The sequence below is a fragment of the Pelophylax lessonae genome (assembly GCF_965119305.1).
Source record: "Pelophylax lessonae genome assembly, chromosome: 13".
Taxonomy (NCBI): domain Eukaryota; kingdom Metazoa; phylum Chordata; class Amphibia; order Anura; family Ranidae; genus Pelophylax; species Pelophylax lessonae.
In genome coordinates, this window is record NC_138780.1 from 46,789,596 (window position 1) to 46,816,428 (window position 26,833).

At 44.1% G+C, this 26,833-nt stretch overlaps 2 protein-coding genes across 2 annotated transcripts in view; both read left to right on the top strand.

The window, feature by feature from the left end:
* The window catches only part of LOC309569714 (NACHT, LRR and PYD domains-containing protein 1 homolog), a gene marked incomplete at its 3' end in the record, with an annotated part of 35,426 nt that extends 28,437 nt beyond the window's left edge, over positions 1 to 6,989 (top strand). The window contains exon 4 of the mRNA XM_082275676.1: positions 5,275 to 6,989. Within this exon, the coding sequence (XP_082131802.1) occupies positions 5,275 to 6,989 (1,715 nt within the window). The remainder of the gene's footprint in view (positions 1 to 5,274) is intronic.
* The window catches only part of LOC309569711 (NACHT, LRR and PYD domains-containing protein 12-like), a 1,096,074-nt gene that overhangs the window by 1,021,449 nt on the left and 47,792 nt on the right, over positions 1 to 26,833 (top strand). The window lies entirely within an intron of this gene.

Consider the following 26,833-nt stretch of genomic DNA (forward strand, 5'->3'; position numbering starts at 1 on the left):
ACTTGCCATGCTCTTAATTACGTTTTGCTGCCATTTGCAGCACTCTAGCCCTTTCCTTTGGTGTTTTAGAGCCATTTTAGTGCCTTAAAGTTCGGGTCCCCATTGACTTCAATGGGGTTCGGTGTCCGGGAAAAGTTCGGTAAAAGTCCGGGACACGGACCCGGACTTTTTTTTAAAGTTCGGCCGAACCCGTCGAACACGGACATCTAGGTGTTCGCTCAACCCTACTCCTAGTCACTACTAATGGGTCTCATATGGAGACCACTACCTTCGATCTAATACCTTCACCCCACTTTCCCATTGTGTTGGGACTTCCCTGGTTGCACACACATCAACCAACCATAGATTGGAAGGAACGGACCCTGGCCTTCCTCTCTTGCTATTGCGAGGGTACGTGTAACCTCCCGTCTTTCGGGAAGATCCTGTCTGTGGTGACAGATGAGATTGCACCAATATGTTATCAGGATCTCTCTGAGGTTTTTCTTGAGAAAAATGCTCAAGCACTACCTCCCCATCGAGACTATGATTGTAGCATTGATCTACTCCCAAATAGCAAATTGCCATTCGGTCATGTTTATCCTCTTTCACAGGATGAACTTTCCCATCTCAAAGACTATTTGGATGAGAATTTGAAGAAAGGTTTTATTAGACCTTCCACTTCTTCCACAGCAGCAGGACTCTTTTTTGTCCGCAATAAGGACTCAAGTCTCAGGCCTATCATCGACTATAGGCAATTGAATGCTATTACAATAAAAGATCGCTATCCTCTACCGCTTATCCCTGAGCTCATTGAGCAGGTGCGTGGAGCTACCTATTTTTCAAAATTGGATCTGAAAGGAGCATACAATCTCATTCGAATCCGTGCTGGACATGAGTGGAAGACTGCATTCAGAACCAGATACGGATTGTTCGAATATCTTGTAATGCCATTCGGGCTATGCAACGCCCCTGCAGTTTTTCAACGATTTCTAAACGATATTTTCATAGACTTACTAGATGTCTGTGTTGTGGTATATCTGGACGATATACTTATATATTCACGATCCCTGTCTGAACACATAAGACATGTAAGACTAGTATTATCGAGATTGCTTGCACACAACCTTTATGTGAAACTGAAAAAATGCTTGTTTCATAAAGAAGAGGTACTGTTTCTAGGCTACATCATATCCAAAACAGGAATCGAGATGGACATGAGTAAGATATCCTGCATTCAGGATTGGCCTACACCAACCACACGCAAGGCGCTACAGCGATTCCTTGGATTTTCAAATTTCTACAGGAAGTTCATCAGAAACTTCTCTGCCATTGTGAGACCCCTCACACAGCTCACTAGCATTAAAAACCATTCAAATGGTCAGATGAAGCAAATAAAGCTTTTCACCTGTTAAAGACAAGGTTTACTTCTGCTCCCATGTTACGCCATCCAGACCCATCCCTCCAATACATTCTGGAAGTAGATGCGTCAAACATGGCAGTAGGAGCAATACTCTCCCAACGACCACACTTCACCACTTCATCCAGTCGCCTTTTTTTCTAAATCCCTAAGCAGTCCAGAGATAAATTACCCCGTGGGTGAAAAGGAACTGCTTGCTATAAAATTGGCTCTGGAGAATTGGCGACATCTACTCGAAGGCACCCAATTACCAATACTTATATACACGGACCATAAAAATCTCCAATATCTTCAGACTAACAAAACTCTCTCTCACCGACAGGTACGATGGTCACTATTCTTTCTAAGGTTTAACTTCCTAGTGACCTACACACCTGCAGATAAGAACAAAAAGGCGGATGCACTATCACGACTAACTGAAGAAAACTACTTCGAAATCCCTTCCGTTCCTATAATACCTCACAAACGCATTATTGGAGTTGTCCGTTCCTTGAAGGAAGAGGTTTTGCATGGTATAAGTTTGGATTCACCCCCACCACAACTAAATACTGATGCAGAAGGCTTCCTCTACTACAACGACAAACTTTACATACCACCTACCATACGCACCAAGATCTTGGAATTATCGCATGATGTGCCTATGGCAGGACATATGGGTATGACAAAGACTCTTAATCTGATTACCAGGCAATTCTGGTGGCCTGACATGAAAACATCTATACAAAAATTTGTCTCTTCATGCAATGTCTGTGCCAGGTCCAAAATTGACACTACGAGACCATCCGGTCTACTATGCAGTCTACCAATACCCCAAACTCCATGGGAAGTTGTGTCCTTGGACTTTATAGTGGAATTGCCTCCTTCCAAAGGATTTAATACCATCTTAGTGTCAGTGGACCATCTGACAAAAATGGCACATTTCATTGCTATTCGCAGACTACCTTCGTCCAAACAAACGGCAGAACTCCTGATGAAACATGTCTTTAAGTTACATGGTATCCCAAAAACTCTTCTGTCTGACTGTGGATCACAATTTATTTCCAAGTTCTGGCAAGAACTATGTCACATACTACGGATCGAGCGGAAGCTCACTTCTCCTTACCATCCGCAGACCAACGGACAGACTGAAAGAGTCAACCAATGCATCGAGCAATATTTACGTTGTTACACTTCTTACCAACAGGATGATTGGGTGGATCTTCTCCCTCTGGCAGAATTTGCCTACAACAACACAACCCACAGTACGACCAAGCAGAGTCCGTTCTACTTGAACTATGGGTTTCATCCCTCTATTCTTCCAATACGCATCCTTCCTTCAAATAACCCAGTAGCCTCAGACTATCTTACCCAAATAAAGGACTCTCTGGGTTTGCTTAATACTACCATTGCACACGCTCATAGTCAACAAAAGAAGTACTATGATCTTCGCAGAAGACCTTCTCCTCAGTACGCTATCGGGGACCTCGTTTGGCTCTCAACAAAAAATTTAAGACTGAAAATCCCTAGCAAAAAGCTTGGACCTCTGTTCTTGGGACCTTTCCCAATCAAGAAACTTATTGGAAAAGCTGCAGTACAGCTTACATTGCCAATAGACCTCAAAATACATCCCATTTTCCATGTGTCGCTACTGAAGCCCCATGTTCCTGACCAAGGAATAAGGCCTACTATCCTACCTCCTCCTCCTGTACAAGTTGAAGGTGGAGAAGAATACGAGATAAAAGAGATTCTGGATTCTCGTATCCACAGAGGAAGACTTCAGTACTTGGTTCGATGGAAGAACTATGGGCCCCAAGATGACACCTGGCTAAACACCTCTGACATACATGCCTCTAGATTAATCCGCAATTTTCATGCGAAGTACCCAGACAAACCAGCTCCAGAGGCCTTCAGGAGCCGGCCTTAAGGGGGGGGTACTGTAATGTTCTGGTACCTTTGGGTACCCTAATTACTCTTTCATAAGTGTATGCGCCCCACCATTCTCTTTTGGTAAGGTGCGCATACACCTTTAAGACTGATGCTGTCATCACTGAGCGCCGGACTGGATGGCTATTTAGATCGCCGGCTCTCACTCACATGTGTTCGTTCAAACTGCTTTGTGCCTTGATGCTAACCTGTCTTGAAGCTCTCATGCTTGCAAGCATACCTCGCTGTCGGAACCACGCTGCGCTGATCCCTGTATCCCGCTACCGGATCATCCGCTCTTGCCGAACCTCTCCTCTGCTACATTGCTATTAGTGATAAGTACCCCACAGGGGAAACCTCTATAACCTTTATACTAAAGCTTACACTATCTAGCTCTGCATACTAAGGACTATTACTACATCTGCATTATCTAAGATTGCTAGCTCTTGAGCCTACTACCACCTGTTCTTGCACTGGGTTGATCTCTCTTGTATGTCCACCTGCTACTCTGTCATCTGCTACCATACATGATTGCTAAACCTATCTGCATCCCATCTGCTACTATCTTACTTTCAAGAACATTTCCTTTCAAGTGTCTGTCATCTACCATCTCTACCCAACCTGTCTCTTCAGCCTATCATCACTGTGTTACTATATACATAAGTCACTCTAGGAAACATCTTATTGAGTGTGTGTATTTACTTGCAGAATTGAGATAATCCACACATGATGAGTCATTGGGAGTTGGGATTGGTGTCTCAGCGTTTCTCTACATGACTACTGAAGTGGAATATTTCTGCAGCTGAAAATCCACATCATACGTAAAACGCAGGAGCGTTACACTCGGCCGCGTGGCCCGCGCCGTCACTTCCTGTGCCGCAATGCGTCCTGGGAGCTTTTACTCGTGGCTCCCAGGATGCAATGGGCAGTGACGAAGGCGGCCGGCCGCTCCTCTCATCGTGTGATTTCCAAACAGGAAATGACGCAATGTTAGGCGGAGCACAGTGCGGATGCTTTTGTCCCTATGGAAACGAACACTATGCCGATTGCATAGTACTGGGCATGCGCGAAATTTCGCGCTGGATTCACCGGCCTCTGCCCACTACAACCAGGAAGCAGGGCAGACATTTCCCCACAACGGACTTGGCGATCCAGGACAAAGATGGCGGCGCTCACAATAATTTTTATAAAGTAAGATTTCATGCTTGCAAACATATTATTACAATGTATGAAACAGGATTAGCGGATGTATAGAGGTGGAAGGGTCACTGTTTGGGGGACATTAAAAACAAAAAGGATTCTGTGGCCGGAACTCCGCTTTAAGGTCTGCCTGACTCATTTTAAACAGTAATAGTCAAGTCTGATGCTTTGATATAATATTTTATACTGTTTTACATAAATATGCTTTTTATCGATTATGTAGTTTAATAAAATACATTTACATACATAGTAATGCCTAGCTTGTGATTTTGTGTACTGTGGGAGGTGCTTTTACTAAGGGAAGGCATATATCTGTGCCTCTGCTTTGCAGGAACACAGGATCAGTGCCTTCCCTACTGACAGAATGGCAATCTGCCTTGTTTACATAAGCAGATCACCATTCTGCCTGTGTGCTAAATAATCAGCGGGTGCCAGGCGGACATCAATTCTGTGGTACCGGCGGCTAAGCCGTCGCTGTGTGTGATCACAGCGTGAGCGAGCCACTCCAGACTTGTAGCCCTGGATTTGAATTCACATATTTGTCTAAGGAACAGTATAAGAATTAACAATTTGGTACATGTGGACCCTGGGCCTGTTTTCTTATTTGAACAAGCTCTGCTGCCTGCTGTACTGTAGTGTTAAGATATGCATGGAATCTAGTGTTGTTTAGACTTAACTCATTCTTGGTTGGGATATGACATATATTAATGTCAAACTTCACATTCCTATCTTTTGTTTTAACCTACCTCAAAAATATATTTCCATTATATACACAGATATTCAAGAAAGGCACAAACAACATCTGATGGAGAAGACTGAGACTCTACTGGAGCATAGGCCCCCAGGAACTGTCCTGGAGCCTCAAAGATTCCCCATTAATGAACGTTATGTGAACCTGATTGTTGTCGCCACTGATCAGTTCAGGCAGCATCCCCAGAATGAACTAATACATGCTGGAATAAAGCATGAGCAATGCTCAGAGGAAACACAAACTAGACTAGAACACATTTTCCCCAATAGGCTGTTAAGATGGAGCAACCAGTCACAATGTGTACCACATGCAGTAATGGTGAGCGGAGTGCCAGGAATAGGGAAGACCACACTGATGCAGAAGTTTGTGAATGACTGGGTGACCAGAAAACACTACCAAAGATTTGCTTTTGTCTTCTTCTTCAGTTTCCGGGATCTTAATAGACTGGGAGAGGTCAGCTTGGAGGAAGTTATTCTTCAACAATATCCACATCTGGAGAATCAGATTGAAAATATTTTACAAGATCCAGAGAGACTTCTGTTTATATTTGATGGCTTAGATGAAAGTATTTACCAAATACATTTCAGATTAGGTAAACTGTCCAATCCAAAACAGAGAACAGATGTTGGTGAGATTGTGGTCAGTTTGGTGAGGCAGAGTCTTCTTAAGGGTTGCTCCGTACTGATAACCAGCCGCCCAACCAGACTGGCATCAATTGATACCGGTGTTTTCCAGAGAATAGCTGAGATCATGGGATTTCTCCATGAAGACAGACTGATCTACTTTAAACATTTCTTTGGAAATGAGGAATTGTCAGAAAAGGCTTTTCTTTATGTACAGGAGAATGACACGCTGTACACTTTCTGTTATATCCCATCATACTGCTGGATCATCTGTACAGTGTTATCAATCTGCTTTAGATCCCAACCAACAATCACTGATCAGCTGATGGAATCATTGCCCAAAACAGTGACACAACTCTTTGTGACTTTTGTCTGCAACATTCTGGCCAATCACAGCCAAAATATAGATGGTGGTCACGCTGCTCGGGAACTGCTTACATCAATTGGGTGGATGGCAGAACATGGAGTCATGAATCGCATGATTGTATTTGATAAGCGTCAACTGGAGTCATTCAGTGTGAGAAATGATGAACATCTTTTCTCATCTTTCATGATGGAATCTGGTCAGCCCCCTGATGTGGATTATACCTTCTTACATCTCAAACTTCAGGAGTTTTTTGCTGCTTTAGTCCATTATATTAACTATAATCCTGACAGATTACAGGAAACACTTGATAATGCTGAATCCAACAAAGACGGCCGTGCTGAAATTTTCCTCCGTTTCCTCTGCGGTCTCTCCGACTCTTCTACTAGATCCATGTTAAAGTCTCATGTGGGAGAATTGTCTACTCAGGCTGCCAGATATGTCATCACCTGGATCCAGAAGAAAATCACAAAACAAAGACCTAATGAATATACAAGAAAGAAGAGAGAGCTTCTTAATGTGTTCTACTATCTCCATGAGAGCAGGAATAAGGCTCTGGTGTCACAATGTATTGAATCAAATAAACATGACTTTTCTGCTGTCCCCCTCAGCCCCCTGGACTGTTCTATTCAGTCTTTTATCTTACAGTCCTGCAAAGAGGCAGAAGAAGTAAATCTAAATTCATGTAATATTCAGAACGAAGGATTGAGGAAACTTATATCAGCTCTACAGAACATCAAGTATCTGAGGTAAATAATCAACCACTTCAAAACCGGGCAAATTCTGATATTTCGCTCCTACAAGTAAAAATCTGCATTTTTTATGTTTTTGTTGCAAGAAAATTACTTAAAACCCCACAAACATATATATATACTGTGTATATATATATTATGGAAGAGCCCTGGGGCCATTATAAAAAAAATTCTAAGATTCCTGAGTTAAACTCAGAATTCTGTAGAAAAAAAAAAATGTCAAACTCAGAAATTTTTGACATTTTTTTTATGATGGCCCCGGGGCTCTTCCATAATTAATACAGTATTCTTTATTAAGATGATTTTAGAACCAATAAGAATGAATGTAGTAACACCCACAGACAATCTTTCTGCAGACATATATATCTGCTCTGTAATCTATCCTAGTTACAGCACACAGTATATATAGGGAAGCAGGGCAGTGCTGGGTTCTGTGGTTCTTCTACTGTATTAAAAGCTCCTCGTTTTGCTGTCATCCTCCTGCTCTGCCATCTGCTCCTTCATAAAGAGCCACGCTGAAAACGTGTGTGTCTATGGTCATAACGGATCAATCATAACAGTTACTTGTCCGGACTAATACAGCTCTGTTACAGACACTTAGATCTATAAAAGTGCCATCTATAGCAGCCTTGAGGCAATAGCATAGTGGTTAGGGCAACAGGCTCATCATGGTGAAGTTTGTTGGTTCTAGCCCAGGTGACTGTACCTTTTTAGATTATATATATAAACTTTAAATATATTGATATTATCTTACCCTAACCACTACACTATTGCCTCAAGGCTGCTATAGATGGCATTTTTATAGATCTAAGTGTCTGTAACAGAGCTGTATTAGTCCGGACAAGTAACTGTTATGATTGATCCGTTATGACTATAGACACACACGTTTTCAGCGTGGCTCTTTATGATGGATCAGATGGTAGAGCATGAGGATGACAGCAAAATGAGGAGCTTTTAATACAGTAGAAGAACCACAGAACGCAGCACTGCCCTGCTTCCCTATATATACTGTGTGCTGTAACTCGGATAGATTTACAAATCTTACAGAGCAGAAGGTATGTATGTCTGCAGAAAGATGGTCTGTGGGTGTTACTACATTAATTCTCATCAATTCTAAAATCATCCTAATAAAGAATACTGTATTAATAAACTCAGAATTCTGACTTTCAAAGTCAGAATTCTAACTTTTTAAACTGAGAATTCTGACTTTTAATGTCAGAATTCTGACTTTTTAAACTCAGAATTCTGATTTTTAATCTCAGAATTCTGACTTTTATTCTCAGAATTCTGACTTTTAAACTCAGAATTCTGTAAAAAAAAAAAAAGTTCAAACTTAGAAATCTTTACATTTTTTTATGATGGCCCCAGGGCTCTTCCATAATAATGGAAGAGCCCTGGGGCCATCATAAAAAAATGTCAAAGATTTCTAAGTTTGAATATTTTTTTTTTTTACAGAATTCTGGGTTTCAAAGTCATAATTCTGAGATTAAAAGTCATAATTCTGAGTTTAGAAAGTCATAATTCTGAGTTTAAAAGTCAGAATTCTGGGATTAAAAGTCATAATTCTGAGAATAAAAGTCATAATTCTGAGATTAAAAATCAGAATTCTGAGTTTAAAAGTCATAATTCTGAGATTAAAAGTCAGAATTCTGAGATTAAAAGTCAGATTTCTGAGTTTAAAAATCAGAATTCTGAGATTGAAAGTCAGAATTCTGAGTTTAGAAAGTCAGAATTCTGAGTTTAAAAGTCAGAATTCTGAGATTAAAAGTCAGAATTCTGAGAATAAAAGTCAGAATTCTAAGATTAAAAGTCAGAATTCTGAGTTTAAAAATTCAGAATTCTGACTTTGAAAGTCAGAATTCTGAGTTTATTAATACAGTAGTCTTTATTAGGATGATTTTAGAATCGATGAGAATGAATGTAGTAACACCCACAGACCATCTTGCTGCAGACATACATATCTTCTGCTCTGTAAGATTTGTAAATCTATCCGAGTTACAGCAAACAGTATATATAGGGAAGCAGGGCAGTGCTGGGTTCTGTTGTTCTTCTACTGTATTAAAGGTCCTCATTTTGCTGTCTTCCTCATGCTCTACCATCTGATCCATCATAAAGAGCCACGCTGAAAACGTGTGTGTCTATGGTCATGACGGATCAATCATAACAGTTACTTGTCCGGACTAATACAGCTCTGTTACAGACACTTAGATCTATAAAAATGCCATCTATAGCAGCCTTGAGGCAATAGTGTAGGGGTTAGGGTAAGATAATATCAATATATTTAAAGTTTATATATATAATCTAAAAAGGTACAGTCACCTGGGCTAGAACCAACAAACTTCACCATGATGAGCCTGTTGCCCTAACCACTATGCTATTGCCTCAAAGCTGCTATAGATGGCACTTTTATAGATCTAAGTGTCTGTAATAGAGCTGTATTAGTCAACAAGTAACTGTTATGATTGATCCATTATGACCATAGACACACACGTTTTCAGCGTGGCTCTTTATGAAGGAGGAGATGGCAGAGCAGGAGGATGACAGCAAAATGAGGAGCTTTTAATACAGTAGAAGAACCACAGAACCCAGCACTGCCCTGCTTCCCTATATATACTGTGTGCTGTAACTAGGATAGATTACAGAGCAGAAGATATGTATGTCTGCAGGAAGATTGTCTGTGGGTGTTACTACATTCATTCTTATTGGTTCTAAAATCATCCTAATAAAGACTACTGTATTAATTATGGAAGAGCCCTGGGGCCATCATAAAAAAATGTCAAAGATTTCTGAGTTTGTTTTTTACAGAATTCTGAGTTTAACTCAGAAATCTTAGAATTTTTTTTATGATGGCCCCAGGGCTCTTCCATAATAAGAGCAACAATTTTGAAAAAAAAAAACAAAAAAAAAATATATATTTTTCACATTCTGCTATATAACATTCCCCCCCAAAAAAACAAAAAATCAAAATTTTTCATCCTTTTAGGCCAATTTGTATTCTGCTACATATTTTTTGGTAACAAAAATTGCAATAAGCGTATTTTGATTGGTTTTCACAAAAGTTATCACATCTACAAACTATAACAAATATTTATGTAATTTTTAATTACTTATTTATTTTTTACTAGCAATGGCGGCGATCTGAAATTTTTAGCGGGATTGCGGCATTGCGGCGGATAGATCGCACCCCTAACTGACATTTTTGACACTTTTGGGGGGACCAGTGACATTACTACAGTAATCAGTTCTAAAAATATGCACTGTTACTGTACTAATGACACTGGCAGGGAAGGGGATTACCTAGGGGTGATCAAAGGGTTAATTTTGAGCCTAGGGAAGTGTTTTCTAACTGTGGGGGGGAGGGACTTGTGAAATGATCATAGAGACCTGTAATCCTATATAGAAGGATCACAGGTGCTCTGTGATCATTTCAGAGAGAACAACGGTCAGCTGTGTTTACAACAGCTACCTGTCCTTCTCTCTTAGCGGGGAGCGATCTCTGGTGCCCGGCGGCAATAGCGGCTTCTGGTCCCGTGGATCGGCATCACCGCTTCCTAGTGGGGGCGGGAGTGTGCACTCGGTGGTGCGCTCGCCCCCCAGCATTAATCGCGTGACCGATGTACCCCTACGTCATTTCGCACAGCCTACCCAGCCTGCTGCAGTAAAACCGTGGCAGGCGGTTGGCAAGTGGTTAAAAGTGCATATGCCCATATAACGGCAGGAAACTACAATACCTTAAAATCTCCACAGGTGTGTTAAAAACCTTTACAGGTTACCAGTTTAACCACTTGCCGACTGCCTAACGATGATTTACGTCGGCAGTCAGCCTCTCACAGGCAAAGTGACGTAGGTCTACGTCGCTAGCCTGTGAGGCTCCGGCGAGCTCCCGCTCCCGCTCATTCACGGATCCCCCCGCGCATGTGCCTGGACCCGATGTCCGCCGGGCACTCGCGATTGTTTGTTACAGCGGGAGAAAGGCAGGCGGCTAATGTAAACACAGCCGCCTGTCATTCTCAAAAATGACAGAAAATCTTTTCCTTAGTTAGTAAACGCAATAACTTTTGCGCAAACCAATCAAAATACGCTTTTTGCAATTTTTTTTTTACCAAACATATGTAGCATAAAACAAATTGGCCTAAAATGTTAAAAAATTTTGATTTTTACATTTTTTTTGGGAATTTTATATAAAAAAATGTGAAAAATATTGTTACTTTTGCAAAATTTACGCTCTTTTTTTGTTTATAGCGCATGATCAAAAAATCGCACAGGTGATCAAATACCACCAAAAGAAATCTCTATTTGTAGGAAAAAAAGGACGTCAAATTCGTTTAGGTACAGCGTCGCACGACCGCGCAATTGTCCATTAAAGTCACACAGTGCCGAATCGCAAAATAGGCCCTGATCAGGAAGGGGGTAAAATCTTCTGAGGCTTAGGTGGTTAAAGTGACACAGGTGGTCTGGTGCTAGAATTATTGCTCTCACTCTGATGTTTGCTATGATGCACATGTGTGGTGGGATCGCAGTTTACATATTGATGTGGGACCTACGTATGAGTTAGCATTTGCACATTAGCACAGGGGGATGGGGGTGTTTTAAAGATGTTTTAATTGTTATTATTTATTTTATTTAATTGTATTTTTACACTTTGTTATGATATCACAGACGGGGAAGAGCAATGGAAGTTTCTCTCATTATTTTTTTCAATAAGGAGACGAGAAGAAAAGCATTTTGCAAGATGTTCTAAACACTTCATTGGGAACAATAAATTAAAATTTGCAGTTTTTGTGCATTTAAAACATTCTGGTTAATGAGATATTGCTCCTCTAGAATTATGAAGGGGAAGGCAGGTTACAAGAATAGGGAGGAGAAGGTGGCGGGTATGTGAGGGAAATGGTGAATAGAACAGGAAAAGAGATGGAAGATATCATTTTTCAATTTCTGTTTAGCTCAGAATAAATTACAAGGACACTACATTTCTGGCAAATTCAAAAGGTATTTTTTTTATAATGGCTGAAAATGTTTTTTAGCCTAGAAAATGAAAACGAATACGGCTACCACATCTAAGGGCTAGTAAGCTGCAATATACTTGGAATATACATTTTCAGAATTTGTTTTATTTGGATTTGTTTTATTCGGATTTTTTTTTTTGTATATTGGAATTAGGTTAGTGTATTCCTTATTTTCAAATCAATTGAAATTTTGGAAGATGGCTATGTTCATTCTATTCTATTCTGTTATATTCTGTTTTTTTCTATTCTATTCAATCTTTTTACATTTTATTCTGTTCTATTCTATTTTATTTATTTTTTTCTCAATAGAAAACTTTTATTTATGAGAATAAACAAACAAGGAACAGTATGCATTACAATGGTAAAGTGTATATCAAATTTAGACATTTTGTTCAGTAACATTCATGTAAAGCTGATGAACATTCACATAAGGTATCCACAGTCCAGTCTCAAAGAGAAGGTGTGAGATACATAGATGAAAATAAACATGCATATAGATTTCCAGATGTATATATTTTATAAGCATATGGTCTATAAAGAGGAATGCAATTCAGTTACTGTTGTGATTTTGTTCAACAGACGAGTCACACGAAGTGGCTCGACTGTATAATGAAGAAAAACTGAAAAAAGGAAAAGAAAGAGAGATGAGAGAAGAAAGATAGAAGAGTGAGAAGTAGAGATATTAGGAAGATGGGTCGGGGAAGGGAAGTAAGGGGGGTGGGGGGGTAGGGGGTGAGGTAGAGGTTGTCAATGTGCCTGAAATTGAGTGAATGAACTATCGGTTCTTATTAAACTGCCATAAGATCTTTGTACTCTGATGAGACCGTGAATGTTTGCCAGGGAGACCACATTTTTTGAAAGATGTCGTTTCTCTCCAATTTTATAGCCAACGTCTCCTCCATTTCATATATGTTGCCAATTTTGGCCATCCAATCTTTTGTTGTGGGGGCCACTTTTGTATTCCAGTGCATTGGGATGAGAGATTTAGCAGCGTTAAGCATATGTCTTGTCAATGATTTTTTATATTTTCTATAGGGAAAGTGGTTAATATGTAATAGACAACATGCCGCATCTAGATTGAGCGTAGTTTCTGTGATATGTCATATCCATTTGGAAATTTCTTTCCAGAAGCTTTCTATGATGGGACAATCCCACCAAATGTGGAGGAATGTGCCTTGAGATGAGCCACATCGCCAACATGTACTAGAGTTTTGTTCAGACCAACGGTGAAGACAACTGGTGTTACGATACCATTGGGTTCTAATTTTATAGGATGTCTCCTGTATTTTCGTGCTTAGAGAACATTTATGAGAGAAACAACATGCTCTCTCCCATTGAGCTGGTGTGAATGAACGGCCTAGTGTCACGGAACCATGAACCAGACGTACAACAACAGATAAGTGAAAATAGAAAGCTTTATTTAAAAACAAGCTGTAAAGCAAAAGTCCAAACGGATGGCGAAACTGATGCAGAGTCTTTTGCGAAGCCAGGGGTCAGGAACCAGCAGGGTAGTCAGACGAAGCCAGGAACAGGAACCAGCAGGGTAGTCAGACGAAGCCAGGATCAGGAACCAGCAGGGTAGTCAGACGAAGCCAGGAACAGGAACCAGAAGCAGCAGCAGTCTTAGAAGCATGTGAACACAGGAGGACCAAGCAGGGAACTGAAGCCACAGACCTCCTATATATATGAGCTAGGCATCCAGCTCCTCCCAGTGGGAAGGAGGAGCCGCAGGGTGGGAGGCTACAAGAAACCCAGAAACCAAGATGGCCGCCAGCACATGTCAAACGAAGGAGAGCAGCAAGAAGGTAAGACCATGACAGTACCTCCCCCTCAAGGGCCCCTCCTCCGCGGAGTAAAGAACGGTTTCTGAGGGAAGCGTGCGTGGAAGGCTCGGAGCAAGGCAGGAGCATGGACATCTGCGGAGGGAACCCAGGAACGCTCCTCTGGACCATAACCACGCCAATGAACCAAAAACTGCACCCGACCGCGGACCAGGCGTGAGTCCAGGATATTGCTCACCTCATACTCCTCACGATTGCCCACTCGGACCGGACGAGGCCGAGGAACCGAGGAAGTGAAACGATTACACACCAGTGGCTTCAACACGGAGACATGAAACTCGTTGGAGATCCGCATGCCAGGAGGAAGCGCAAGGGCATAGGCTACCGGGTTTACCCTGCGAAGCACTCGGAAGGGACCAACAAAGCGAGGCTCCAGCTTGGGAGTGGGCACTCGAAGGTTGAGGTTGCGGGTGGACAACCATACACGGTCTCCGGCCTGGTAGGAAGGAGCAGGCGCTCGTCTGCGATCAGCCTGGAGTCTCTGGCGCTGCGCAGAGACCTCAAGGGACCTCTGGATCTGTACCCAAGAAGCACGTAGGACGGAAAGGTGATCCTCCACAGCCGGAATATCCTGGGGAGAGAATACCTCCGGTAACACGGCAGGTTGGAACCCATAGTTGGCCATGAAGGGAGACGTCCCAGAGGAAGAGTTCACCGCCGTGTTCCTGGCAAACTCAGCCCAAGGCAGGAGGTCAACTCAATTGTCTTGGTGATCGGAGACATAGCAACGAAGGAATTGCTCCAAGGCCTGATTGGATCGTTCTGCGGCCCCATTGGACTGAGGGTGGTAGGCCGAGGAGAAGGAGAGATGAATCCCCAACTGGGAGCAAAAGGCGCGCCAGAACCTGGACACAAACTGACTCCCCCGATCCGACACAATCTCCTTGGGCAAACCGTGCAACCGGAAGACCTCCCTGGCAAAAATCGTGGCCAACTCCTGTGCAGAGGGTAACTTCTTGAGAGGAACACAGTGGCACATTTTGGAAAACCGATCCACAATCATGAGAATGACCGTATGGCCTCGGGATGCAGGGAGGTCCACAATGAAATCCATCCCCAGGTGTGACCATGGGCGCTCCCCGGTGGCTATGGGTTGCAGAAGGCCCAACGGAAGGTGCCGAGGAGACTTACTCTGGGCACAAACGGAGCATGCCGCTACATATGCGGCGATGTCGGAACGTAGGGAAGGCCACCAGAACAGACGTGAAACAGCCCAGGACAGCTGATTCTTTCCAGGATGCCCCGCGGTCTTGGAGTTATGGTAGGTTCGCAACAACCGAGTGCGCAACTCCTCAGGCACAAAACATCTGCCGTTGGGTCTCCCAGAGGGAGCACCAGATTGAGCCGCCAAAATCTGCTCACCCAGGGGAGAGGTCAGGCTGGTGCGAATGGCGGCCAGGATCTGATTCGGAGGTATGACCGAAGTCGGAATCGACTCCTCCCTGGACAGGTCGGAGTACTGCCGTGATAAGGCATCCGCCCTGATGTTCTTGGAACCGGGTAAGTAGGAGACCACGTAATTAAAACGTGACAAGAACAGAGCCCATCTGGCCTGACGTGGTGTCAATCTCTTGGCCTCAGAGAGGTAGGTCAGATTCTTGTGGTCCGTCAGGATGAGGACCGGAACCAACGAACCCTCGAGCAAGTGCCTCCATTCTTTAAGAGCCTGCACGATGGCCAATAACTCCCTGTCACCAATCTGGTAGTTGCACTCCGCGGAAGACAGTTTCCGGGAGTAAAACCCACAAGGAAGCAGAGGACCCTCTGGTGTTCTACGCTGAGACAGAAGGGCGCCTACTCCCGTCTCAGACGCGTCCACCTCGAGGACAAAGGGCAACCCAGGGTTGGGATGCGACAGAATCGGAGCTGACACAAAGGCGGACTTTAGAGCCTCAAAAGCTCGGATGGCCTCGGGCGGCCAGACCTGGGAATTACTGCCCTTCCTGGTCAGATCCGTGAGAGGCTTGGCTAGCATGGAAAAGTCCCTGATGAACTTCCGATAATAATTGGCGAAGCCCAAAAAGCGCTGCAGGGAGCGAAGACCACTGGGCTGGGGCCACTGTAAGACAGCCGAAACCTTCTCAGGATCCATGGAGAACCCCTCAGCGGAAATGATGTAACCTAAGAAGGTTACCTGGGATCGGTGAAATTCGCATTTCTCAAGCTTACCGAACAGCTTGTTCTCTCGTAACCGTTGCAACACTCGTTTGACATCCAGAATGTGGGTCTCCATGGACTCAGAATATACCAGGATGTCATCCAAATAGACCACCACACACTGCTGCAACAGGTCACGGAAAACATCGTTGATGAATTCCTGAAAGACTGCGGGCGCATTGCACAGCCCAAAGGGCATAACCAAGGATTCATAATGACCGGTCCTGGTGTTAAACGCGGTCTTCCACTCATCGCCCGCCTTGATCCTTACGAGGTTATATGCCGCCCTCAGGTCGAGTTTGGTAAAGACCGTGGCCCCTTTAAGGCGATCGAACAGCTCGGAAATCAAGGGTATCGGGTAAGCGTTCTTGATCGTGATGCGATTGAGACCCCTGTAATCGATGCAAGGCCTCAACTCACCGCCCTTCTTTTTCACAAAGAAAAATCCAGCCCCTGCCGGGGACGAGGATTTGCGAATGTGTCCGCGTGAAAGCGCCTCCCTCACGTACTCCTCCATGGCCTCATTCTCCGCTACCGACAGTGGATAGACTTTGCCACGAGGAGGAACGGCACCAGATTGTAACTCGATGGCACAATCGTATGGGCGGTGCGGAGGTAGGGCAACCGCGCGCACCTTATCGAATACATCCCGGTACTCCTCGTATTCAGGGGGCAACAGAGAGTCCGAGGAAGTACACAGCAACTTGACAGGCCCATGGATGCAACTAGCCCCACACTGCGGTGACCACGAGAGGATCTCGGCCGATCTCCAATCGAAAATCGGATTATGCTTCTGGAACCAGGGGTACCCCAAGACCACCGAGTAGTGTGGAGACGAAATAACCTGGAAGCAGACCGACTCTCTGTGGACGGCACCAATGGCTAACCCCACTGGAAGGGTCTCATGAGTCACGTGTGGCGGCAGAAGGGGTCTGCCGTCTATCGCCTCAAGAGCCAGAGGAGAACCTCGAGCCTGCAGAGGAATGGAATTGGCGGCAGCGAACACACTATCAATGAACAAACCACCAGCACCAGAGTCCACCAACGCCTGGGTCATCACCGAGCCCCCGACCCAGGAGAGGACAACAGTGATCAGTGGTTTGTCAACACGGGAAACCGGGGACGAGGAGACTCCACCCAAGATCTGCCCCCGACAGGATCTCAGGTGCGAGCGTTTCCCGGACGGTTCGGACATGCCAACCGAAAATGCCCACCGAGACCACAGTACATGCATCGGCCCTCGCGTCTCCGGAGTACCCTCTCCCCCTCGGACAGGCGAGCAAACCCCAGCTGCATGGGTTCACCCCCAGACAAGTCATCCCCAGGAGGGGTGGGAGGAGAGGGAGGCACGGGTGGGACAACAAAGGTAGGCGCCAATCTGTTAGGAGGCCTCCGCAGACTCTCCTTAAAGGAAGGTCTCTCCCTGAGTCTGGTGTCAATCAAAATCAGGAAAGAAATAAGAGACTCGAGCTCCACTGGTAGGTCCTTAGCTGCAACCTCATCCTTCAAGGCATCCGAGAGACCATGAGAGAAAGCAGCGACCAGAGCCTCATTATTCCAGCCCACCTCTGCTGCCAGGGTACGAAACTCAATGGCGTATTCAGCTTCGGATCGTGAACCCTGTCTGATGGACATAAGGAGCTTCGCAGCAGAGGCAGCACAAGCCAGCACATCGAATACCTTCCGAAGAGAAGCAACAAAACCGGAAAACTCGGCAACCACCGGATTGTTGTTCTCCCATAAAGGGCTGGCCCAGGCCAAGGCCTTGTCCGAGAGCAGCGAGATTAAGAAGCCCACCTTTGATCTCTCAGTAGGAAAGGCATGTGGCAGCAACTCGAAATAAATGCCCACCTGGTTAAGGAAACCTCGGCACTGAGTTGGCTCTCCCCCAAAGCGCTGTGGAAGGGGGGCAGAACCGGACATACCCCGAAACACCGCAGGCGCAACAACAGGTGTCGGGGTAGACTCTGGCGCAACAACCGGAGCGGCAGTAGGAGCGGGCCCAGGAGCGACAACCGACCCATCGGCAACGGGAGCGAAATGAGCCGTGCGTTCAAGCAGGGTTTGCAATGCCACGGCAAACTGACCCAACAGGTGATCCTGCTGATCAAGTCTGGCAACCAGCGAGGGTAGTGAGGATGGCCCTGTACCGTCAGAATTCATGGCCTGTGGTACCGTGCGTTCAAGCAGGGTTTGCAACGCCACGGCGAACCGACCCAACAGGTGATCCTGCTGATCAAGTCTGGCAACCAGCGTGGGTAGCGAGGATGGCCCTGTACCGTCAGAATTCATGGCTTGGTCCTAATGTCACGGAACCATGAACCAGACGTACAACAGATAAGTGAAAATAGAAAGCTTTATTTAAAAACAAGCTGTAAAGCAAAAGTCCAAACGGATGGCGAAACTGATGCAGAGTCTTTTGCGAAGCCAGGGGTCAGGAACCAGCAGGATAGTCAGACGAAGCCAGGAACAGGAACCAGCAGGGTAGTCAGACGAAGCCAGGATCAGGAACCAGCAGGGTAGTCAGACGAAGCCAGGAACAGGAACCAGAAGCAGCAGCAGTCTTAGAAGCATGTGAACACAGGAGGACCAAGCAGGGAACTGAAGCCACAGACCTCCTATATATATGAGCTAGGCATCCAGCTCCTCCCAGTGGGAAGGAGGAGCCGCAGGGTGGGAGGCTACAAGAAACCCAGAAACCAAGATGGCCGCCAGCACATGTCAAACGAAGGAGAGCAGCAAGAAGGTAAGACCATGACACCTAGCTCTTGTTCCCATTTTCCTTTGTATGGGTCAGTAAAGTCTGGTGACGCTGTGATAAGTTTTTTGTACGATTGGGTTGTGGCTCCCTCAATCCTCTCTCCTTTCAAGCACTGTTCCTCAAAATCTGTCAGCGGCCTAAAAAGGAGTTCTCTATGTTTAGTGCGTAAGATGTAATCGTGCAGTTGTAGATAAGACCAAAACTTTAAGGGGTTTTCGTTCGAGCAGTCTAGTTTAAGATTGTCAAAGGACTTAAACTTATTGTTTCGAAAACATTGGTTGACCCTTAATGGTATTAGACGTCCATTCTTTTTTAGTTTAAAAGAATTATTCTCAATACCAGGCGAAAAATCTGGGTTATTGTGAAGTGGAATAAGTGGACTTGGGAAGGATGAGATATTTTGCGCTAATGCTACGTTTTTGAAAATATTAAGGGTGTTACTTATGAGTGGGTGTTTCTTTTTGTCTGCGGGATAATTTCGTTGTTCTGTCCACAAAAGGTGGTGTGAAGGAATAGAGCTCCATCCAATTTCCACACCTACCCAATCTTTGCTGTTAGAGTGGCAATGCCAATCTAGGACTCTTGTCAGGTGCGTTGCCTGGTAGTACTTTTGGAAGTTTGGTAATGCCATACCACCATTTAGTTTAGGCAACTGTAGGTAGCTAAGTTTAATTCGTGGTTTTCTATTTGCCCAGACAAATGCCCTTTGTAAAGCTGTTAATTTGCGAAAAAAAAGTACGGGTATTTTGATTGGGAGCGTGTGGAAGAGGTAGAGCAACCTCGGCAGTACCGTCATTTTTATGATGGATGCTCTGCCAAACCAAGAAAAAGTCTTCACATTCCATTTTTTAAGGTCCCCTGCTATTTGTTTCAGTATGGCTATGAAGTTTGCTTCGTATAAGTCATCTATCTGTCGCGTAAGTTTGATGCCTAGGTATTTCAGCGCCTTGGGTTCCCATCTATAAGGGCAGTTTTCCTTCGTTAATTTGAGAAGATCATCAGAGAGGGTCAGGTTTAGGGCTTCGGACTTACTGTGATTAATTTTGAAATTAGATAGGTATCTATATTTGTTGAATTGGTTATTTAAATTTGGAATAGAGATATGCGGTTGGGATATGAAGAATAGTAGGTCATCCGCGTAGGCCGAGAGTTTGAACTCCTTAGTCCCTCTTTGGAATCCATCAATGTCTGGGGAAAGGTTTATGGTGCGGATTAGTGGTTCGAGGGTCAGAATAAACAAAAGTGGTGACAAGGGGCAGCCTTGTCTGGTACCATTTCTCAAAGGGAATGGAGAAGACAGGCTGTTATTCACCTTGACCCTTGCTGTGGGGTTAGAATACAGAATTTGAAGCCAGCCCATCATATTCGGTCCCATTCCAATATGTTTACATGTGTGCATTAGGAAATCCCATGCCACCCTGTCGAAGGCCTTCTCTGCGTCCGTAGAGAGCAGCAGGCCCTCGACAGCAGTGTCCCATACTCCATGAATTAAGTTTATCGCTTTTATGACACTATCTTTGGCCTCCCTCCCCTGCATAAATCCCACCTGTTCCGGCCCTATGACAGGATGTAACAGGGTTCCTAGTCTAGTCGCCAATATTTTAGTCAAAATCTTTAAGTCTAGATTTAGGAGCGAAATTGGCCTATAGCTTGCACATAGGGTAGGGTCCTTGTCAGGTTTGGGGATGACTGAGATGTGTGCCATCAGGAAATCCCTGGATGGGACATGTTTTTCAAGTATGGAGTTTAATGCATTTGTAAGATGAGGAGCTATAGAGTCTATATAGAGTTTATAGTACTGGGATGTGAAGCCGTCTGGGCCCGGACTCTTCCCTGTTTTCAATTCTTTTATTGCGGCCTTCGTTTCTTCTACTGAAATCACTTTTTCTAGTTCATCCAATGCATCTTTCGGCAAGACTGGTAACCCACTGTTAGTCAGGTAATCCCGGATTAGCTCATCACGGGATCCTTGAAACCCTTCTGTTATTTTTTGCGTTGGAATATGATATAATTTGGAGTAGAAAGATCCAAATTTGTCTGCCATTTTGTGTGGGTCTCTTATCAGTTCCCCATCTCTACCTTTGATGCAATGGATATTATTGTCAAGTTGGGTTTCCTTCAGGGCCCTAGCCAATAGTTTACCTCCCTTATCTCCCTGTTCATAGTAGATTGACTTTTTGAGGAATAGTGACCTTTTGATCTTAGATTGTAGTAGATCATTTAAAGCCTTTCTTTGTGTTATTAGTTCTTGTTCTATTTTTTGCGAGGCGCTGAGTTTGTGTTGCCCTTCAAGTTCAGAGATTTTCCTTATCAAGGTTTCTGTGATTTTTTTCCCTTTCCCTTTTACATATTGCTCCATGTTTAATGAGCTCACCTCTGACCACACTCTTATGTGCTTCCCAGAGCAATAGGGGTGAGATACCCTCTGAGACATTATCTTTGAAATAATTTGTTATGGTATTTTGAATGTCATCTTGAATGTTTTTTTTCACTAATAGTGATGAGTTCAATCTCCATGTGAACTCACCTTTATATGGTGTGTCCAGTAGAAGTGAAATGGCAACTGGAGCATGGTCCGAGAAGGAAATAATGCCTATGTGAGTAGAATGTGTAATCTTTTACTGTCGGGTTAAGCGCTCTCCATGAGTCGATAAGTGTTAGGGATCTGAGGAGTGTTTTAATTTTTTTGATGATTTTGTATGAGATACAAGATTTACCCGAGGATGTGTCTTGTAATGGGTCTAGAGGTATGTTAAAATCCCCTCCTAGTATTATGCATCCTTTTGCATGTTTTTTAAGTTCATCTATGATCAAATTACAGAATGTGATGTGTGCTGTATTTGGAAAGTAGACATTCGCCAACGTCATCGGGTTTCCGTTAAGGGTTCCTATCAAGAACAGATATCTACCATCAGGATCTGATATCTGTTCGTCTAGTTTAAATTTGAAGTTCTTGTGGAGCAGGATTGTCACTTATTTTGTTTTAGCTTGGGTATTGGTTGCGTGGAAAACCTTGGGATACTATCTAGTGTTTAATTTGGGTATGTTGGAGCTTCGGAAGTGTGTTTCCTGTAAGTAGACAATTTGGGCTTTAGATTTTTTAAGTTCATACAATAGGCGACTTCTTTTTTCTGGGATGTTAAGGCCATTTACGTTATGAGATATAATGAAAGACACCTTGTTTAGTCGTGAATAGGCCATTTTGCAATATTCAAGGGGAGAGGAAAAAAAAAAAAAAAAGGGGGGGGGAGGGGTGGGATGAGGGTAAAGGAAGAAGCAGAGAAGAGAAGAGAGTGAAGTTCGAGAGAAGTAAAGAAAAAAGACACCAAATAGGTAACAACGACCACCTGTGACTAACTAGTCCAGATGGAAGATATAGTTTCAGAGGCTACAATAGTACAAGATGGCTCTTGTTACACCTTAGAAATGGTGAACAATCTGCCAGCCTCTATCCGGGGAAAAAATGGTCGGCACACCCCAGAACGACCACTTCATCCAAAAGGGAAAATAATCCAGGAAAGTGGAACAGAAATAATTTTCCCAAATGTATCAAGTTCTATATATAAATCAGTCATTCCAGGCGGCCCTCCCACTCCATGAAAAAGAATAACATTAAACAATGAAACCAGGTATACTTCAGGAAGCATACCTTTAAAGTACTTACAGCTTGTTAACAAGAATTTGGGTACTTTCAATGGGAAGATTGGTAACTGAGAAAAAAGGTAAACTCACATTTCGGTACCCTTGTCTGTAAGCTCCTGTGAGGCCACGTCTTAATATGAATACAATGGTAATTTTCCGTTGTAGATGCTCGTGTATGCATTATGACAGAGATATGAATACATGGATCTTATATCCAGTACTTAGTAAGGGATTTCCCAACATTAGATCTAGCAGTGACATTTCCCTGTATAGATGTCTGCCATAGATCACTTGTCACTTTGCCCACTTGAGCAGAACAAAGGGGGTTTTTACACCAGAGAAAGGAAACTATAATTTCAAATATGACTGAAAAACTGGAAAACACCTATCAGTAACAATTGTATACGAACCAGAGTGTTCATAGGAGTGTATGTCAGCGTACAACTTTACTGCAGAGTCCAACACAGCCACACGAATGGTACCTAAGGACCGAAAACTTAATTCAATGTTAATTCTGACTGCATTGTGTTAGTATAATATCTGCTGCCCTCTTGTGGCGTTTTACCGCTCTAGCAGTCAGCAGCTATAAAAGTCATTTCTTATAGTTTAGATAGATGTATATGGTCAATTAACCTACAGTATTAACATTGGCAATAAGAAATAGTGATGATATCTTAAGAAAAGTTTTCCGGTGCAATGTTTTCGTTCTCTTTGCCATGGTAATCATGACCCTGTTTTTAATGACCAATCACCATGGGACAAAGAAGAGTAGTGGCATGTAAACTCCGCAGCAGCAAGATAAAGATTAAGTGCAAATGTGTCTCAACTTCTCACAGATCATTACTCCCAAACAATTTAAGTTATATCTTTGAGTATAGATATCTAGTTCTAGGAACAAAATTGAACTCAAGGCGAGGGAAAGTCATCTTCTTCCAATGTGGGTATGAATGCAACAATTCGGTCAAGCACTATTAATCGTTACATATCAAGAATGCGGCCATATGAGCAGAAGAAATTGATAAAGCTCTTTCAATACGGTCACTTATGATCTCTCATTCTCGGTGTCCTTGGTGGAGATGAAAATAGTTTTCCGGGATCACAACATTTTTGTCTCTTTCCAGTTTTCCCGCCTGGGGTTCGTGCTGGAGAGGGGTTAGGAGATCTTTGGTTACCCATGGGATCTGGGGGGAGCAAAAACTCAGCGTACCAATCTGGAAGAGAGATTGGTTCAAGGTGTAGAGAGTCACAAAAGGCTGGCAAATCATCCGGGGTTTTGAGCATATATTGTCTGCCCCCGAACTGGCCTGCAGGGCAAAAGGAAACTTCCAGCGATATGGAATATGTTTTGCCTGCAGAATTTCCAGTAGTGGTTTCAGTGCCCTTCTATTTTTTAGTGTGATAGGTGACAGATCTTGGAATAGGAGGATCGGTTGCTCATTAAAAATGATCTGATCATTTTGGCGGGCCTGTTTTAGAATCTCCTCTTTCAGGGGATGACTGCTCAGACAACATATAATGTCACGAGGCGGGGTATTATCGGGTGCTTTAGGCCTAAGGGCTCTGTGTGCCCTGTCAAAATCAATTGGGGATTCTGCGGGTCTGCTTAAAAGGCCGTTGAAGATAGAGCACAGAGCGGGTTTTAATCGATCATTATCAACATCTTCTGGTACTCCTCTCACCCTAATGTTATTTCGTCTACCCCTGTTATCCAGGTCCTCCAGTTGACGATTCATCATTATTAGGTGTGATGAGTGTGAGCTAGTCACCTCCTCAAGCCGCTGTATGGCTCTGTCCCTTGATTTACCAGCTTTTTCCCCTATTGCCATTTGTTCCTTAATGCCCATAATGTCAGTCTTAAGGTCAATTAGTGCTGCAGCAAACGACCCCTTGATGTCTGCTGCGATGGCAGTCATGTCATTGAAAGTTAATGTACGGTCCGGTCTAGCACACTCACCTCCCAGATCTTCTGAAGCGGCCAGTGATTCTAGATCATCTTCTTCCTCCCCTGTTGGGGCCGGTATCTGAGCCATCTTGGAATTCGCCATGTTTCTTTTGCACTGAGACTGAGTCTTGAACAGATCGGGTATAATCTTGCTTCCCTCTGATTTTCCAGACCGTAGTTGTTTTGGGTGTATTCCGGGTTTCGAGAGCTTGCCCATTTCAGGAGCAGATTATTATGAAAAAAAAACAAGCTGTATAGCTGTGGAGTAGGAGAGCCGCCGGCGGAGCTGCTCTAGCAAGCAGCCATTCCGTTCGTGCGACAAGCCACGTTCCTCCTCATCTTGTATAGAAATAAAAGAGTCATAGGTTACTTAACAGTAATAAAGTGTACTGCCAGTAAATGGGTTCCTGTATTATTGAGTCACCTGTGCAGTGCTCATGAGAACTAGCCAAGCAATGGGACACGATTAGTCCAACTTAGAGGGCGTGAATAACTGTGACAATGTGTGAAATAAATGTCCAGTGTCTCTTATATGAGGTGGGGCTGTGCTTGGGAAAGGTGAGCAGGCTGCCTGCAGCAGGGTTGTATCCACTGGTTCTGTTGATGTGGCAGATGGTGCAGTCTATAAGGAACTACTGGGTCGCAGGTGAGGTGCCCAAGTGAGGCAGGGGGAGGTAACATTAGTGAGGGATGCCTGGAGGTGAATTGAGGGTCTTAGAGCCTTGGCTTCGGCCCCATCAGGACCTGTATGTGCGATTGTGCGCTCCTCTTCAGGAAAGGCCGAGGTCACGGACGGCGACTAAGCCGCAAGCCCCGCGCTCCACCGATTGACCTTTTATCTGTTCAAAAAGAGTCTGGCCGGATTGTGTGGAGCTGCTGGAGCACTTTAATGTGTTGTGGAGTCCGTATAGTAGTGGATGGAGTTTGCACTGGTTGAGCCCCCACTAGGAACTATATCGGGGCCTGCTGTCCGTAGGGTACAATCGTGGGAGGAGGGTAAGAAGGAATTGACCCACTCAAGGTTCCCTTACAGAGCTGGATATGATCGCCCTCCCTTGGAGGTCTTAATTTGCATTAGAACCAGCGGGGCCTGAGTTGGTGTGCCCGGCAGGTTATTGGGGCTGCAAAGCGGCACCAGGCCCAGGCCAAGATGGCGGCTGGAATTTAGGGGTAAGGCGCCGGTACGTGGCTTGTGGGGTCCCGGGAGAGTAAGAACCAGGTATCAACGGTGGAGGGCTGCTAACTGGAGTATCTCAAACTGTAATGTGTTGCGTGGCCTACCTCCGTTCTGGATGTTAGTCCCGGGTGCACTACACTGAGCTCTGGTGGATGTACGGGCAGCAGTGTTGCAGGTAGGCCATGGATGTGAAGTCCGATGTTGCAGGCTTTTACATGTGGCCTATAGCCGTTGCGGACTCACCCGATACCACTTCCGGGTACGGCCGCCGTGCGGTACTCGAGGCCGCGGCTTCAGTCCCAGAGGTAGGCCGCGAACGGCCGTGCGGTTAACCCGCTCGAATCCCGGCAAGAGTGGCCTCTATCGATGCGTGGGTAATCGGGTAATCCAGCCGAGGTGGAATTGTGGCCGTGGATGTTAGGATGGCGGAGATATCCGCAAAGATGCAGGGTCGGCAGCGGAGCTCTGTAGGAAAAAACGTCCGCTCGGTCTCACGTCCAGGACACACCCCCTTTTTTATATATATTCTATTTTAATGTATTCTATTTCTTTCAGTTCAATTATATTCTATTTTTTTTTTCTATTCCATATTTTAAAGCAGCCTAAGTAGGATTCATCATCTTATTTCCCTTTTACACCTAGGCATTTTCAAGTCGCGGCAAATGTTTGCGATGCCATTACTTTTTAATGGCACCCCAATCTCGGTGTAATTTTGCAGCAATTGCCGCGTGATAATTTGCTATGCAGTCACGGCAAATCTCAGCGATTCAAATCGCCTAGGTGTGAATGGAGCCTTACTGTATTTATTGCAATATGTTTCGATTTTGAATTTGGATTATTTCATTACATTGTTTTGCTTCATTATAATTTATTTTGGATTAGTTGAAATTCATTACTGTTGTGATTCGGAAATTCAAATGCATTTAAATAACAAAAATGTTGTCCACATTTTCATTCATAACCAAACAAATCACACACGTCTACAATATACTTTGTTTTTGTTATTGGGTTTAGTTGCCTTTTAAAGTGAATATCTGGATAGGGGTTGTTTGCACACAGTAGCTGATGCTGCTTACTTTGACTTATGCTGGATTCAACAGGAGCATAAATGGCATTTCAGCCATAAGAAAGCAGCATTTTCTATTTGCAGACATGTTTATCATGCTAAAAGCCAAAAAATCTAAAACTATTGCAAAGGGCTTGCATGTGCATCAGCCAAGATGGTGCCTACAACCCAGGATTCTGATGACTGTAGCTGCAGTCGCACTAAGTCAGAAAGCAAATGCCAAGCTTTGGACTAATGAGTGCTCAGGTCAGAC